Source organism: Lampetra planeri, chromosome 10 (assembly GCF_965212315.1).
Source record: "Lampetra planeri chromosome 10, kcLamPlan1.2.h2, whole genome shotgun sequence".
NCBI classification, from domain to species: Eukaryota; Metazoa; Chordata; class Hyperoartia; order Petromyzontiformes; family Petromyzontidae; genus Lampetra; species Lampetra planeri.
Window position 1 is genome coordinate 5,984,168 of NC_136116.1, and position 18,513 is coordinate 6,002,680.

Genomic DNA, 18,513 nt, shown 5'->3' on the forward strand with positions numbered 1-18,513 from the left:
CACACACACAGTCACATCCAGCCACACTGCTACACACATACACACAGTCACATCCAGCCTCACTGCTCCAACACACACAATCAAGCCACACCACCACACACACAATCCAGCCACCCCCCCCCCACACACAATTCAGCCACACCACCCTCCCACACACACAAACGCACAACAAACTCGCAGCCCACAGAGCCCAGCCCACTGCTGTGAGCATTGACGCAGCTGCCACGCTGCGCAAGTGCCACCCCATCACTGCCCCCCAAGCAGCTGTGATCGGGTAGACAACAACAACAACAACACACAGGCACACGACAGGGTGGTGGGCTGGAGGCCGACGGCTACGACACAACAAGATGTAGAGAGAGGGCAGAGATAGAGAGACAGAGAGACACACACACACGGGTTTGAGAGATTGAGAAGGGAGGGCTTCATGCCCAATGTCTGCGGCGTGGGTGGATGGAGAGCACAGAGCACGCAAGGAGGGGGTGGGGGTGGTGACACACGACGTGGCAGACAGGGGAGAGAGTGAGAGAGAGAGGACAGATATAAACAGACACAGAGACACACACACGGGTTTGTACGAGATTGAGGAGGGAGGGCTTCATGCCCAACGTCTGCGACCGGCGGCGGTGGCGGCGTGGGTGTGTGGGTGGGTAGCACAGAGCACGCAAGGAGGAGGCGGTGGGGGTGAGGACAGATATAGACACGCAGACACACGGTGGAGACACGAGGAGCCAGACAAGAGAGAAGGAGGTTCCGTGTGAGGTGGGGGAGGAGACAGAGACAGAGAGAGAGATTGAGAAAGCTGCCGCTGCTGCTGTTGTTTTTTCGCAGCCCCGTGAGCTTCGGAGGCGTGTGGGATGGGTGCCGTGCCGGGCTCCCTGCTCGGGGACTACTGGCCCCTGCTGAGGTTCCTCGTGCCCCTGGCCGTCACCAATGTGGCCACGGACCTTGGAGAGCAGGTAACTGCTATATGACATGTTTAGAAATGTTTAATAATCTCCCTGAGCTGGTGAGCGCAGGCAATGTGGTTTGTGAATGGTGGTGTCGTGTTGTGCAAGAATGCACGCCGGGCACGGTGCTTCTTGTGGGCGAAGTGTGCTGGACAAATGGTGGAGGGTGATGATGATGATGGGTGGTGGTGACGATGGCGATGTTTATTGATGGTGGTGGTGGTGATGTCGACGTGTTTATTATGGTGGGGTTTGTGGTGGTGGTGGTGGTGGTTGTGATGCTGATTAATTCGCGTTGATATTGACGGTTATTTTTTTGTTATTTTTTTAACATCTTGGTTATGACTATATGTATTCTTTGATGTACTGATATTGTTTTATATACTGATCTTGCCGAGGATGACCTTGTGAAAACGTTCTAGATTGCAATTCTGTACATGATGAGCCATCATCAATAATTTTTCATATATAACGATCTTGACATGTATCTTTTGCCCTGTGTGTATGTGCACAGGGCTATGTATGGTGGGTGTTGTGTGTAACACTATACAACTGTGTATAATATATGAGGTCTATTATAGTTACTGTACTGTGTTGGTAAAGCCCTGATGTCAGGATCCTCCCTGAGGCCACCCACATCGGTAATGCGATGTTCATCCCTTAAGACATTCTGGCTTCTCAATAAACAACCACATTTATAGTGAAACAGCTGTGTACATAGTCCACATAGTACTGCTGTACATCATGCAGTGCCGGCAATACGCCACTGTATAGTATAGACTGCATACAGGACAGTGAAGTACTGTACGGCAACGCATGCAATATAGCGTAGGCCTTCAAATATTTCATTCAAATTTACTTTTTTCTTAATATAAAGCGCTGCATTGTGTATTATTCACACTGGAAACCGATGTAGACCCACACAGATACAGTGTAGGCACACGCAACGCTAAGCAAATAAAAAAATGCTTTAACATAACGGAACCTAAAAGCAGAGGCAGGGCAAATTCCTCTTTACAGCTGCCAATGTCATAAGCCGGCAAGCCAGAATATGAAACGCTGTTGCATTGGCACAAACACGTACGTACATTAACAACGCAGCCATTTGTGGATTTGAGATGTGATGGCCATGGTTGTTGACCCCTTTGGGGACACTGAACGTCCCAGGTAAGCGGTCTTTGGAACGGCGTTAATATTTAACCTTTAGGCAGGGGCGGCTATGTGCTTGGAGATACACACACATGCCCCCCGTGTGTCTTTGTGAGTCATTATCTGCTTTGCACAATTTTATAGGCATCGACACGGGAGGAGGCCGGGACACACACGGTGTTGTTAGAGTGGCTTTCAAAGTCTGAACGCTACGATCACACATTTACACGACTGCTAAGCCATGGAAACAGCTGCACGAAAGCACATTCGCAGACTGCCACTCCGCCTGGAATGCACCACACAAATGTTGCCTATCTCATGGAAGACAAACTAATGAGTACAATAATGCTCTAATCAGTATTACTGTGTACAGTGGAGATCCCCTTATCCACCGTCTTATAGCTCGTGACTTCTATTATCCGTGGCACAAATATCTGCAGAAAATCATGTTAGTCGCCGATGTGCTCATCCTATTTATATTTTTGGTGGATACGTGGTGAAAAATGTGTCCTTTTCATGATTATCCACGGTTGAGTCACGCAGTTGCGGAGTCACGCAGTTGCGGAGTCACGCAGTTGCGGTGTCCCAGAAGCGCAAAATTAATTATATTTGTGTTTACTCTGGTTCTTTCGGTAAAGTCACGTAGGTGAAAATAATAATAAAATAAAATAAAAATGAAAATAACTAAATTAAATCACGACGTTTCGGGCGCAACACAAGCGTTCGTCATCAGGTGCGAAAACAGTTGCTGAGGTATGCCTGAGGCATACCTCAGGTATACCTCAGCAACTGTTTTCGCTGTGGTTGTCCCCACCTGGTGACGGATGCTTGTGTTGCGCCCGAAACGTCGTGATTTAATTTAGTTGTTTTCTTTTATTATTATAATTTTTATTTTCACCTACGTGACTTTACCGAAAGAACCAAAGCGTATGGATCCTTGCAGTCACGAAAACTTCAAATCTAGAATTATATTTGTGTTTATTTGCAGATAAGTGTGGATCTCAAAAAATATTGTCAAAGATTGGTAAAATGTAACGGTAGAGGTGCAGGATCTGCAATTCCGTGTTCATTCCACTGATGACTGGAGCAGTGTTCTTCATTAATTTTCGGAGAGGGACCACTTTTGTCAATAAGAGAGTGTCAGGGCTGCCACACATTTGAAACCATTGAGATTGCAAAGAACGCTGCTCTAGTGGGTATTTGGCCTACTCTTCTACATTGGCAAGACATCTTGGAAGAGGTAGCAGTACCCATACTTTACCCCACATTACATTGTCACAGATGGGGGTGGATAGAGGGATTCGCCAATAGCAACCCGCACCCACATATTGATTCCATTTGTGGGGTCTGGGGAATAACATTTAAACCACATTTTATATTATTTCCAGCATAGGGTACTGGGTGTCCAAGATGCTGAAGTGCAAAATAATTGCCCCATTCTGGTCAGCTAACTGTCCACATTCCCCCCAAAATTGAACACATTTTGGGTACATAACACTATTCATAAGCGTTTTGGAGAATATAAGTAACAAAATGAATAAGCAGACAATATGTCTCATTCGCATATCTGTCCAACATAAAAACTAAAAGTACTTTTTACACATTACATCAGCCATAAATATCTGGCATGTCACCAGCATTGGTTTGCTATTTAAACATTGAATGTCAAAACTGGCCCAGAGTTTGCTTGTGTTGAACCAATGCTGCTGAAATTATGCGCTCCAGAAAGGCCATGTGGCTGATGAGATGTGAAAAATATATATTTGTTTACGTGGAGGAACAGATATGTGAAGCAGCCATATCCGCTTAATAGATTTTATTACCTTTGGGTAGCAGCAGATGGTGGTGAACCAACATGAAGCACACAATACTTGTGACTAAATGTCCATGTCCCTCCATCACAGCACGATTACAGACACCAAACAGATGCGGCCATTAATTCTTAACAGACATCCTGTTCTTAAAATTCGAAAGATGGTGACCTTTGTGGATTATGCATGGATCTGCTCTGTAAATTGTTAATTTGTTCTGTTGGTGTCTGGTATGTCTGCTGACTACTTTTTGCTTGCATGGCATTACTGCAACATATAACATATAAAAGCATGACAAGTTACCAACCCTTACCTTACCACTAAGACCAATCCAAAACACTGTAGAGTAGGTTGTTTTGTGGAACATTTGTAACTCAAAGTGCCCTGGCGTTATCCACTTTAATCTCGTTTTAATAATAAATGGATAATATAGGCAGCACACAGTTATAAATTGCCACCCCTAATTCTAAGAAGCTTTTGCAAATGTTATTTACATTTTTTTAATTAATAGGATTATGCACGTTACCACGCACTGCTGCCCTTCAGCACATGGAACATATTGTAATAGTGCTGATCCATTTTTAGATACCCTCTTCTGGGTCTTAAGGTTAAATGGCTTATCCCCAGAGCTTTGTTGCTTAGCAGTAAGTCATTAAGTGGCTAAACATCCCTTTTTTATTAAACCTAGGTTATACTGTATAAGGCCTTCATATACAGTATATGAAAGACAGACATGTACTTTACAATACAGTTTACTGTATTCACTGCTTGAATGTACATCTTGGGAAGCATTTGCAAGTGGTTCTTAAGAAGCTTACTTGTCTAGTTTATCATTTAGACCTACTAACTAATGACAAACAGTAAATTATAAGTAAATATGTAGAGAGGAGCCGACACGAGATTGCAGGGGTCTCGTCCTTTATTCCTTTCCTTCCATTCACCCCTGTCGCCAGCCGTCCCAATCCCGTTCCCGCCAAAGGCCCCCCTTTCCCGCCCGTTCTCTCCTTATATCACCTCGATCACCCCTCCCCCTAACCCATCTATTGGTGGGAATCCTTCCCCTGACACCCCTACATCACCCCCCCCCCCCGGAGAAAAAATAACCGTCCTCGGTTCTGCCTCCCCCATGGACCATTTAAGTCTCCCCATGCCTCCCACCACTGACAGTGACGACAGCCCTTACCCCCCCCCACAACCATACAATGCAATATAACACAACAAATCAATTGCGCGGCCTGCCCAGGTCTCCAGCCAGCATCCCGTAACAGCCCGGACATCCACAGGCAGCAGATGACCGTGGCGGCCCCCTCCTTCGAAGGCCCTCTCGTCGCGGTCCCTGGTTCGGTGGTGCCGGTGTCGCCTTGCCTGGCGCCGCTGTCTCTCCGGCCCCCGCTCGTGCCGCCGCTCCGTCAGGCCTCACATGGGGTGCTGTAGGTGACAAGGGAACACAGGGCACCGAACCCCCTGCCGGTCGGCGCGTGGTGGTCGGCGACCTTGGCCTGGGTAGGGATGATGATGATGTTGGCAGTGATGTTGGTGGTGATGTTGGTGAAGATGACGGTGGAGAGATGTATGGCTTAAGGCGGGTGGGGTGTACAAACCATCGTCGCTTACCCAGTTGGACCTGGACGCACTGCGGTCGGAGTGCTTTGATGACCTCGACCGGCCCTTTCCAGGGTCGGTGCAGCTTTGGTGAGAGGCCAACCGGCACCTGAGGACAGTGTAGCCATGCCTGGTCCCCGACTTTAAAGGGCTTGGCTGTCACTGTCCTCTCCCGTATCCGTACATTACTCTCTTGGCTCGCGGCCGATGCGGCCTCGGCTGCTTGGCGGGCCTCTCTCAAATAAATGAGGGAGGTCTTTAGTGCCTTCGGCCATGCGTCGGCTCTTGCAGGAATGTCCGTCAGCTGCACCTCAATAGGCGGAACGGGATCCCGTCCGTACATCAGGAAAAACGGCGAGAACCCCGTCGCCGCGTGTGGGGCCACCCTGTACGCCGCTAAGACCGATGGAATGTGGAGGTCCCAGTCGGAATGGTTTTCGTCCACCACTTGGGACAGCATGGCCGCTATGGTGCGGTTAAGCCGCTCTACCATCCCATCGGTCTGGGGATGATATGGAGATGTTCGGACCTTTTTAGTGCCCAGGATAGAGCAGACGTCCTTCAATAGCTGTGAGGAGAAATTCCTGCCCTGATCCGTGAGCAACCGCTCCGGTGCCCCCTTATCAAGGACATAGCCTCCCACGAAGGCATCGGCGATGGTCTGTGCCGTTTGGTCCGGGAGGGCCCACGCCATCGGCCACCTCGTGCAGTACTCGACTCCGACCAACAGGTATTTATTTCCCCGTGGCGTGACCGGCAGCGGTCCCAAGATGTCCAACGCAACCAATTCGTTGACCCTGGTCACCGTGATGGGCTGTAGGGGCGCCCGGCTTACCCGGGGTGGCGGCTTTCGCCGCGCACATTCGACGCAGGTAGCGACCCATCGATGCACGTCAGCGGTCATACCTGGCCAAAAGTACCGACCCTGTAATGTGTGCAGTGTCTTCCGCCCTGCCAGGTGCAGCAGCTGGCGGCCGTGTACGTCCATAACCAATTGTTGACGCAGCGACTCCGGAACTACCAGGCATCGCCGGCGCCCTGTCGGGTCCCATCGCATGAGGAGATCCTCCCATACGATGTACTCCTCCCCCCCTGCCTCTGCTGAGGCGCGTAGTGTTCGCAGTGGGGCTTCCTCCAGCTGTAGCCGTCTCCAATCGTCCAAGGTCAGCCCCAGGTCGTGGTCGGTCAGCTGGACCTCACCCTGTGCGCCCTCCGCCGTGCGTACGGGAGCGATGACCGTCCCCTCCGGCCTCGCCTCCTTGCAGCGTGCCCCGCCTGTGGTGCATGCACAAGGGCCCTGGGGCACCAGTCGGGACAATGCGTCTGCGTTGGCATGTCTGGTCCCTTTGCGATGCACTACTTGGTACCTGTACTCCTGCAGGCGTTCTATCCATCTGGCCAGCTGGCCCGAAGGCTGGTCGATGCGGAGCGAATACTGCAAGGCCGCGTGGTCAGTGCGGACCGTAAATTTGCGACCATACAGGTAGGGTCGGAATTGCTGCACAAAGTGAACGACTGCCAGGAGTTCCCTACGTGTGACGCAGTAGCGCTGCTCCGCTGATGAAAGCACGCGACTACCATAGGCGATAACCACCTCCCGACCCTGCTGGACTTGCGACAAAACACTGCCGATGCCCACATCGCTGGCGTCCGTGTCCAGGATAAAGGGGAGGCCAAAATCCGGAAAGGCCAATGGTGGTGCATCTGTCAGACGTGAGCGCAGCTGCTGGAATGCCTCTTCCTCCAGAGGGCCCCAATAAAACCTCTGGTTCTTCGCCGTCAACACGTGCAAGGGCTTGGCAATGGTTGCGAAGTTGGGCACAAACCGGCGGTAGTAAGAAACGAAACCCACAAACCGGCGTACCTCCGGAACCGTTGTGGGAACAGCCCAGGCCCTCACGCAGGCCGTCTTTTCCGGGTCTGTAGCCACTCCCGACTCACTGACGACGTGGCCCAAGTAGCGTACCGACGACTGCATAAGGTGGCACTTCGACGGCTTGAGCTTCAAGTTCGCGTTCCGGAACCGCAGGAACACCTGACGCAATCGGTCAATGTGTTCCTCGAATGATCGGCTGAAAACAATGACGTCGTCCAGGTAGATGAGGCACGTTTCCCATTGGAGGCCTGCCAAGGCCAACTCCATTATGCGTTGGAACGTTGCCGGCGCCGTCTGGAGGCCCATAGGCAGGCAGTTGAACTCGAACAGGCCCTGTGGTGTCCGGAATGCTGTTTTAGGCCGGGAGTCCGCGTCTAGTGGGACCTGCCAGAACCCGGACAACAAATCCAGCGTACTGAAAAATTTTGCTCCCGCCAGTGCATCCAATGAGTCGTCGATACGTGGTAGGGGATATGCGTCGGCCAGCGTGACGGCATTGAGGCGTCGGAAGTCCACACAGAATCTCAGTGACCCATCTGACTTCTTGACTAGGACCACCGGTGCCCCCCAGGGACTCGAGGATGGAGAAATTATGTCGGCCCGCAGCATCTCCTGCACCGCTTGTTGAATGTGCCCTTTTTCCATTGGGCTCATTCTATATGTGTTTTGGCGCAGGGGTGCGGCATCTCCCGTGTTGATGTGGTGCTGTGACAGATTTGTGCGCCCTAGGTCGAACGGTCCCCGGCTGAACACGTCCGAGAACTCCTGCAATAACGAGTGCAGCTGCTGTTTCTGGTCGGGCGGCAATCCCGGCTCAGGCCCCGCCAGCTGGTCCATCCACGATTTGGCCCCTCTGTCCTCGGACTGGCCGATGCTGCCTACAAGCTCGGGCTCTGTCCCTGGGGCTCCTAGTGACAAGGGACTAACGTGGGCCAGAACTGTTCCCTCCTGCACCGTCGCTGTTCTATCGGAGGTGTTCAGCACCTGAATGAACAGATGCTGGTTCCTCTGTACAATAGTTTCGGCCCCCACCAGCGCATGACGATCCATGGCCGCTGATGCCGGAGACACCAGGATGGGTGAGTCTGGTCGGGCTGTCACGAGGGGGGACCGATATTGCAGCGGAACCAGCATCTGGGCTGCCGGGGGAATGGAGACAGACTTACTGACCAGAGCCTGCACGTAGGGTACACCCCGGCTGGCCCCCTCCGCCTTTAGGAAATGGAGATGCGTTCCCTGGACTTCCACCCGCCCATTGGCCAGATCGATTTTCATTGGCATCCGCCTCAGAAAGTCCGTCCCCAACAGGCAGGGTACGGGCAACGTTGCGGAGACAAGGATGGGTCCTGCTACCGAAAGCTGCCCAATCTGTATCGGGGCTTCAACCTGGCCCAGGAAGCCCATGCTGCCTCCATTTGCTGCAATGAACGTTGTCTTGACGGGGACTAAAGGTCGGATTTTATCCGGCAGCATCTCATGCATGGTGCTCGAGATGATCGTGGCTGATGCCCCCGTATCGACCAAGATACGTGCCGACACTCCCGCGATTTCACCGACCAGGACCGAGGTTCCTGACGTGGCCGCTACCACCCGCCTTGCCAGCTTCCTCCATTGTGTGGCTGAGTCCGGCCACTGACCAGGCGGCGTCTCGTTATCCTGTGGTGCATGGTGAAATGATGGGGGATGGGTGTGGATGGACTGAAGATGGGGTTCCTCCCTTTGGAGTGCGTCACAGCAGGGTGAACGCGCCCTTGTTACATAGTGTGGGCTTACCCCTGGGTTGCGGGCTGGGCTCTCTATGTAGTGCAAATTGCCCCCCCTAGGTGACGTAGGATGGGCCCCCCTTGTGGTGTGGGGGGGCCCCCCCATTGTAGGGGGCGGTGGGGACTGGGGGGTGGGCCTTCCCGTGAGCCCCTCCCTTTCCTTTGTCACGGGGGCGTGGTCCCCCTGGTTCCGTCTCGCTCTGTCGCAAAGCGGTGGTGAGGCGGGTCGTGGAATTGCTCCAGGGCGCAATGTCAATCGTGTGGGCTGCCTCCGCCCCCGGGCCGTTGCCCCTGGCAACTCGTCGGCGTTGCAGGTAACTGGTGACGTCACGCCCGCCGGCGACGTCACGCCCGCCGGTGACGTCACGCCCGCCCGCGAACCCACGCCCACCCGCGACGTCACGCCCGCCCGCGAAACCCCGCCCACCCGCGACGTCACGCCCGCCCGCGAAACCCCGCCCGCCCACGACGTCACGCCCGCCCGCGAAACCCCGCCCGCCCGCGACGTCACGCCCGCCCGCGAAACCCCGCCCGCCCGCGACGTCACGCCCGGCATCGACGTCGCCTCCGTCCGCGACGTCCCTCCCGGCGTCGGCGCGACTCCCGGCGCGGTCCCCGGCCTCGGCGCGATCCCCGACGCGGTCCCTGGCCCCGGCGCGATTCCCGGCGCGGTCCACGGCCCCGGCGCAATTCCCGGCGCGATCCGCGACACCACTTCCGGCCGCGACGTCACTTCCGGACGCAACGTCACGTCCGTTCGCGACGCCACTCCGGGTCGCGATGCGACCACAGGCCCCGGCGCTATCCCCTTCCCCCGACCAGAACAGCGGGGACCGGGAAACGACACCACCGGCGCCCACCCCGAGGAGACTCCCGGTGAGTTCGCGGCGTCGGAATTGTAATTACCCCGGCCCGACCGAGAGGCCGGGTGGGACGGCGTCACTCGCCTGGCTCCTGTCGGCGTTCGGCCCCGGCAGGTTCCAGGTGACGTTGGCGGCCTCCGGCTCCGTGCGGCACCCCCTCGCCACATGCCCCTCTCGACCACAACGGTGGCAGACCCACGGGGCGTTGCGTCGGGGGGGCTCGGCGCGATGTTGTAGAGGCGGCTGCCAGCGACGCGGCGGCTGGTCCCTCTGCTCCGCCAGTCCCCGGATCGCCGCGTACACCTCCCGCAGCGATGGCTCCGTCTCAGACGTCGGCGGTCCGTCCCCAGATGCCCCACCGGCAGCCTGTGGTGACGGTGCAGGTTCGGCGGTTAGTGTCGCTGGACCAAGTAGCGCCGCGGCAACGGCTCGGCTGTTCCCCCCCGCCGCGCCAGCCACCGGGCCCACGGGTGGCGCCCGGCCCATGACCTGCTCGTGGGCTTGGATGGTCCGGGCAGCCCACAGCGAGGTGCGTTCTTCCGGCGTCACTACGGGCATTACAACGCCGGCGCGGCAAGCGTAGGCGATAAGGTGCTCGACCACGAGGTCCTCGAGCGCTTCTTCAGCCAGGCGAGGGAAAGCTCTCCTCGCCAACACGAGCAGCGCCCCCCTGTAGGCTAAAGGGGATTCTTTAGCCCCTCGCTGGCGATCCTGGAACCGTTTAAAGGCTCCTTCCGCCGGGCAATAGATCTCCCCCAAAGCCTCGTAGGCCGCCTGTAGCGTGGACTTGCTGTGCGAGGGAAGGGAGGTGTAAGAGGAGAGTGCTTCTTTGCCCAGAACAGATGGCAGCGCTCGTAGGGCCTCTTCGTCTGTCCACTCGAGAGCGTGGAAGGCAGCCTCGAATCGGCGGACAAACTCCTCCCAATCTTCTTCCTCAGCCACAAACTTGTCGACGGGCCCCAGCCGACGCGGCCGTCCGGCCACCTGCTCTCCGTGTTGGGTGTTTAGCCCTGGGGGTTTTGGCGGGAGCGGCGGCGGCTGGCGTGACGAGGTTGGTTGCGGCTCCTGCCCGGCCGGCTGGTCGGCGTCCGGTTCCCGTGGCCTCTCCTCCCGTAGTACGCGTGGGGGTGGGGGTCCCGGCGCCGGCGGGCCCCCCATAGGGAGCCTCTGCAAGAGCTCCTGGAGCGCCCTCTCCACGCGGGCCATGCGGTCCTCCATGCGATCTTCCAGGCGATCCGGGCCCCCTTCTGCTGCTTCTGACAGCAGGCCCCCTTGTTGCCCAGGATGTGAAGGATCCCCGGCCCCTGCTTCCTCCTCCCTCGGCTCCCTCCCGCGAGGATTCTTCTTTGTAGCCATTAGGATCCCACCGCTGCCACCAAATGTAGAGAGGAGCCGACACGAGATTGCAGGGGTCTCGTCCTTTATTCCTTTCCTTCCATTCACCCCTGTCGCCAGCCGTCCCAATCCCGTTCCCGCCAAAGGCCCCCCTTTCCCGCCCGTTCTCTCCTTATATCACCTCGATCACCCCTCCCCCTAACCCATCTATTGGTGGGAATCCTTCCCCTGACACCCCTACAAATACATTGAAACAAATACAGTTAATTAGATCAACAACACAAAGTTACTTTATCTAAATGTGTGTAAGCCTGCAGGCTCTTTGAGCAATTTGCTGCTTAAATTATGTTGGATTACATTATTCCTGAAGGCGCAAAGGCTGTGGACTAAAACATTTAATTTGAATATGGAGAGACTGACTTTTCTCAGTGGTTTTTTTTTTACGAGTGGTGTGTGCCCGATTGCAGATTGATCCAATTAAAAAAATCAGGATACACATTTTTGAACTATCCCAAGCATTTTATTTTGAATTCATCCATAAATCGGAAGTGACATCATTTATATCGCGTCACTTTTGCTGTTTTTCCGCAATAGAACTAGTGGCATGTGGCATTGGGTGACATCATTATTGTCAGCAGAAAGACATTTCAGAATAGTACACAATGGGAGTGATTCAACATCTGAAAACGTTTCCACACTGACTTACTATAAAATATTTTTTTGCTAAATTAAAGCTGACATTTTTTGTTTTAGATAACAAAAATTCCCAGTTATCTTCCAATTGTCTTATTGGTTATATCATACTCTTTGGTTCTTTCAGTAAATTCACGTAGGTATAAAAAATAATAGATCACGACGTTTCGATCGCAACACAAGCAACCGTCATCAGGAGGACAGCAGTCCTCCTGCTGTGTTTGTTTCACACCTGATGACGGTTGTTTGTGTTGCGATCGAAACGTCGTGATCTATTATTTTTTCTACCCACGTGACTTTACCGAAAGAACCAAAGAGTATGGATTCCTGCAGTCACGAAATCTTCAAATCAAGATTGGTTATGTCACGTGGCAAAGCAATAGACATTCAAACCTTTGAAGCTCGCGGTGCATTTCCTTTTGTCAAAAAACTGCCTCGAGATATCAGATCACAGAACTACTTCAGAGGTCACTTAAATATCACTCTTTATACTTACCAAGTGAAACCTTTTAATGCCCTTCAAAGAGTGTTCATCACATGTCAATGAACCAAAATGCTTACGTTTCAGAACTGGAATAAGCCAAATAAAGTAGAACATTTAATTTAACATGATTTATTTTTTTGTGCGTAGTCACTTGTGACCAGGTGGACACTATCAACTCGCTACACTTAAACATCAGTAGAAGCTTGGATTTCACTGCAGGATAATAACGTTCATTGGAAGGAGTGGGGGCATTTGAAGACAGTGTCACTGTATGCAAGTTTGAATGCCTGACCTTGGACATTACTTCTGTGATAAGCGTATTGCTGCCTACAATGGCACTTTAGATTTATATTACGTTAACACATTACACCAGCCAATTTAATTTAACAAAATCATTCATTATGGATGACATGAAAATGTAAATAATAACACCCATGAACAGTGCTGCTATATTAAGATGATTTGAGTGCAGCATAATGCAGAGTTGGAAGTTTACATCCTCGTTTATTTAGTTACGCACACATGCCAGGCATTGGCTAAGTGATTGTCAAATGAAATCTTTATGCCATTATCTCATTCAGGCTCACTGACACCTAACTTGATGAAATGTTGCACACCATGAGTCTAATTCTAACGTGGGAATGCAAATTACGCTTTAGAACAACAATGTAAAAAATGTAATAAAACATTTTCACATTGTATTGCTAAACAAGGTAATTGATGGAATACATCAATATTGTTTTGGAAAACTCTTAGCTTATGAAAGTTTCCAATTCTTAGCGACGTTATGGAATTACAGATTAAGCTGTATGCAAGTTTTGAGCCATCAGTGAGGCATATTCTTAATACTCTGCTCTACTTCAATGCATGGAGAAGTTCACTTTATTGTAATTACACCTACTTCATATGTTTCTTCAGCGAGTAATTTCAGCATTGCTGTTTGTCAACGTCGGTGTTTAAAGTGTACGAATACTGTTTTCCTGTCCAACGTGTACTCTAAACGAGAAGTGCACCTGAGAGGCAGTAACTCACCGCACCCAATTTATTTGTTTGTTGTGTGTTTTATAAATGTATCATTCTAAATAGCTAATAATTGTGGATGCATATTTCTGCATATTATATAATAAACTTTATTTATATACATTTGTTTTCTCAAAATGATTTTCTCCCTCCAAAATGTTTAGCTGAGTGAGACAACTGCTGTTAAACTAAAACAAATTTTAGTAAAATTTGTATATGCGTTCGATACTTGTGCATCTACACCGCGTGCCAAAAAAAAAAATCTGTTTTGCAGGCTTTGAATCGTGGCATCGCGGCGGTAAACCGCAGCTCGGTGGAGATGCTGGCCAGCTATGGGCTTGCTTACTCTCTCATGAAATTCTTTACGGGGCCCATGAGCGACTTCAAGAACGTGGGGCTGGTGTTTGTGAACAGCCGGCGGGACCGTGCCAAGGCACTGGGCTGCATGGCCACGGCGGGCGTGGTGGCCGCGCTCTTCCACATGCTCATCGGTCAGCAGAGGTGTCAGACTATCGTAACGTTATGATTAGTCGGCAATGATTAGAAATGTTGGGCTCCTAGGGATGATGAGCTGATAAGCTAGAGTTGAATAAACATTTGTGGTTGTGAATAATTAGTCTTTCCCTGAGTAATACGTTTGACACATGTACGGTAGTTCTCCTAATATGATATTAAAGTGCTAAAATAGAACAATTTAACAAGCAAATTAACAAGTCGTCTGTGGTAAAGTGTCAGTAATGTGTGGGTTGGTAATTACATTCTCAACATTTAAGAAAGAGTTTATATGCATTATTAGATAATAACTAAATGGGAACTAAATATCATTTGGATCCTAAGTGGTTACTTGAAAGCAATTGCTGTGATGTAATTTCTTAAACTTGAATGATTTCTATTGAATGTTTTTTTTCCACTTGTAACATTGTTCTCATAACGCCTAAATGTTATATTTTGTGTTATTTTTTCTGAACAAGTCGGCATAAATATAATTTATCTGAAACCAGTATAAATTATAGGAATCTAACTTTTCCACCTGTTGCAGCCTATACGGATATGGGCTACTACATCATCAACCGCCTACACCATGTGGATGGGGTGGTGGGCACGAAAACGAGACAGGCTTTTCTGTACCTGGCCGCCTTCCCGCTCATCGATGCACTGGTGAGCAGTGGTGGACCTCTAATTTTAAAATGAGAGAGTTTGTCCTTGTCATCCCTTCCCCCTTAAAAAAGCTAGCCCGTTCCCCATCTAGCTTCCCTTTTCATAACCGGATTGGCTTTGCTGAAAGTGTGTACATGCATCACAAGGTGATGTAACATTGTCTCAATAAAAAATATTTTAAAAAATGTGAGATTATAAGAACCTTCAGCCAATGCGTGTTGGGGAGTTCTGCTTTGTGGTAATGAAGACCTATTCTATATTTATGCCTGAATCTCTTGAAAATATAAGCCGTAAATGTATATCCCTTTGTCATTTTACTACTGGATGAGAGCCTTTCCATTCCGTGTCGGTCATGGTAGTTGTTTGACCATACTGCAACACGCTGGTCAGTGTGGGTTGGTGAAGGGCGGTTTACGGGAGTAGGTTAGGTACCATTCACCACCGACTTTAGCCATGGCTGGGAATCTAACTCAGGTACCCAGATTCATATTGCAGTCTGCTACTTAAAATATGATGTATTGTTTAAATTCACCTCTTTTTTTTTCTCCGTGCACCTCCCTCAAGCTCCCACAATGTCTTGCATTTAGACATTAAATAGAAACAAATTATATGTGTTCTCAAGCAAAAATGCTTGACATTTACAATTGGCGTTCACTTCGCAGAATTTCCCGGAGTTCCATTATGTTTTGAAATAGCGTTCCCGGCCTGGCAAGCACATCTCATCCGGAAGAGGCATTCAGCCACCCACCCACCCACCCATGACAGCTCCAATATATACTGATCCTCTGTCCCATATCTTACAAAAATGTTCCCCTGCTACATTTCAATGTTAGATGGTCATCGACTAATTAATAACGCTCCACAATAAAACAATAACCAATTAATAAAGCTTAACAATTGGACATGGACTGCATTTAAGTTTTTATAGTTCAGCATTTTTAAGTTGACTGCCAAAAGGAAAAGTTACAGAAAGCGTGTTTCATGTAGAGAAGCCATTGTGTATGTTTGACAACCACTTTACCTTTATACATGGAATTTTTGTACACAATACCAATGTCACACGACCTTGTTCTATGTGTCATTCTAATAGTAGGACTCTGTTTTATGATGATAGGACTTCAGTGTAAAGTAAATTTAAATAATAAATAAGTAGACTGCATTCCTCTGATGTTGATTTTATTATACCTTTTTTTTACCCAAGTTATCCCATTTGTTCTGCATCAGAAAAGAATGCTTTGGAACTCATAGAGCATAACATATTCCCATGTAAGAGAATAGTACGGGAAAAGAAATGTCACAGAACTGATCATGAAAACTCAAGTGACCTCTTCTCCACACTCGGGGGCAGCATTTTCACATATGTCCCACTAAAGAGTAACGTTCGTTACACGACAGTCAAATTGATACTTTTCATTCTGAGAGCTTGAATTTTGCCAAAAGAAGTGTAAACCAAATTTAATATAATGGATTTCATTGTCAGGTCATTGGTGACTGGGCTGAAACAATAAAACTCACTCCACTTGAGGACCCAGGATTTCAGCGGTGCCAGCTTAGCATTGAGACATAGCCACCAGGCCAACTTCCTATGCTGTTGTTTTGACTGCTGCCCTTCGCTTGTACTGCTCAGGCATGGACGCATGCAGGAATCCTGCTCAAGCACAAACACAGCCTGATCGTGGGCTGCGCTTCCCTCTCTGACGTCTGTGCCCAGGCGAGACCCCTTGCATAGCACACCCCACTCGGCTATGCCATCACTTCATCCCAGCACATCCTCGTTGTTGCTCTACAGAGATGTATGCAATGTGCATGTGCGGAATTGATTTTGACACCTGCCCACTTGACCCATGTGTACAAACAAAGCACTAAAATCGTTCAAAGTTTATTTCCTTAAAGAGATGCAGTAAACCCCACCACGACAGGCTGCCCCTATACAATACATGCGTGGGCATTGATTTTGTGGGCGATGTTTCTCGTTCACATGACTTCGTCCTCCCCAGGTGGTGTTCGTGGCTGTGTTCCTGCAGAGTCGGCTCGAGTGTGCTGAGCCGATGCTAATCCCAGTGCTGGCACTCTACATGGGCTCACTCGTCAGGTTCACTACGCTGTGCCTGGCGTACTACACCAAGGTGCACCACCTCCTCCCGCAGCGGGCCGGCGCGGACACGGTGAGTGTGGCAGTGCCGGGCGTGATAGGGGGGCGGCAGGCAAGGCAGTATCACTGCACGTGGCATAAAAATTGCTGACTTGTCCATTCTTTCGCACATTGAGGCAAACTTGAGTTGTGCCAACCATCGCTTACCTGTTCAGCTATGAATGCATTAATAATGTCTGTATTGTGTGCATATTTTACTTTTTATTTTACTTTTATTAATTTAAATTTTTTACCTACGTGACTTTACCGAAAACCTTAGAATATGAATCCTTGCAGTCACGAAAGCTTCAAATCTAGATTTAGTGTGCATACGTGTCCTTCTTATTACCTGATGTCAAAAAAGTGATGAATTAATTTGCTTGGGGAGGGAATATTTACATCATTACCAAAGGTTGCAAGTTCAGTGATATCGGTCCACTATTAAAATAATCTATGCCTTGAGTTTCCTGGCTGGGTGCTGGCTGGGCTCCTCCCCACCCCAACATTGACTCTTGTTAGTGGCTGCGGACCATTGCCAACGAAACGGTGGAAGAAGTTCGGAAGCCATATAATAGCGACAACGAAGAGATGGGAGGAACACGAATGCAAAAGACTGACACGGTTAATTTAAAATTGCTCTAATATAAAAAAATGTGCATCCATAAATATAATTGTTTTGCCAGATTATTCTTTAAATACTGGAGAATATTAACAAAGCATCACAATGCATATTATCTTGGCATTTTATTAAGTAAAAACTGATTAATTTTAGTGCTCTGAGTACAGGTTTGTGAGAAGAGTGAAAATGACAGTTGTCTCATTTTATGTTGCAGAACAATGGGTTCTGTACTTGTAATAATGACAATTGTCCTTGTCCTGCTGCCGTCTAAAATAATTTGAACAAAATTTCGACCCTTTTTATTTGCTCGTCTAAAACAATGGTGTGTGCATTACACAAGCATTATGGTGATGTCATATCACATACAAGTCATGTTGGAAGGACCTATGGCCCCAATCACACATTTTTATATCGACAAATCACATTTTGCACAAATAATTGTACGTACTTCCAGCCTGCGGTAACCTTTTCTGTCTGACAAGTATGTTATTACTTACAGAGTTAGAATTGGTTCAGTAATAATATGTCAAGGAAGAGTCCCACCAATAATTATTTTGTCCCAATACGTCTATGAAGTATTTGTTCAGGGCCTCATCATGGGATATAGTGCTCCAAGCTAGATTTGTTGTTGACAGCAATCAACAGACACATGGAGCTTGGACTAAGTCAAGGACAGGGATTAAACCGTGGGTAGGAAAGTCAAATAGGAGATTAGTGAATTCTGCCAAGCCACAGCGGCAAGGCTGAAAAAATAATCTAATGCTTATTATTCAAGATAGTTTTCTAGAGCAAGCCAATGGTACATTTCTTAAAGTATACATTCAAATAACATTTTGTTTTTCATTAACTAAATTAGGGAAAGTAAACGAAAAATCTACAAGCATTGTTATTTAAGTATTCTACACTTGTCATTGCTGAGTTTGGGTATTACAGATGTCTATTGTTCCCTACGCTACACTGACTATTGTAATGTATTTAGCCTTAGTCTGTTTGACGCTGATTTTGCCTCTGAACTAAACACACAGTTCTACTCACAGGAGCTGTGCAAAATATAAAGAG

At 49.4% G+C, this 18,513-nt stretch overlaps 1 protein-coding gene across 2 annotated transcripts in view; it reads left to right on the plus strand.

The window, feature by feature from the left end:
- The first annotated feature begins 210 nt into the window (after nucleotides 1-210).
- ANKH (ANKH inorganic pyrophosphate transport regulator) overlaps nucleotides 211-18,513 on the plus strand; it is a 29,186-nt gene continuing 10,883 nt past the window's right edge. Inside the window, exons 1-6 of one of the 2 annotated variants that reach the window (XM_078598064.1) lie at nucleotides 211-274; nucleotides 832-959; nucleotides 13,821-14,037; nucleotides 14,586-14,704; nucleotides 16,332-16,415; nucleotides 16,702-16,869. In XM_078598064.1, coding sequence (XP_078454190.1) covers nucleotides 858-959; nucleotides 13,821-14,037; nucleotides 14,586-14,704; nucleotides 16,332-16,415; nucleotides 16,702-16,869 — 690 coding nt within the window. In that variant the 5' untranslated portion in view covers nucleotides 211-274; nucleotides 832-857. The other variant, XM_078598063.1, reaches the window with a different exon arrangement.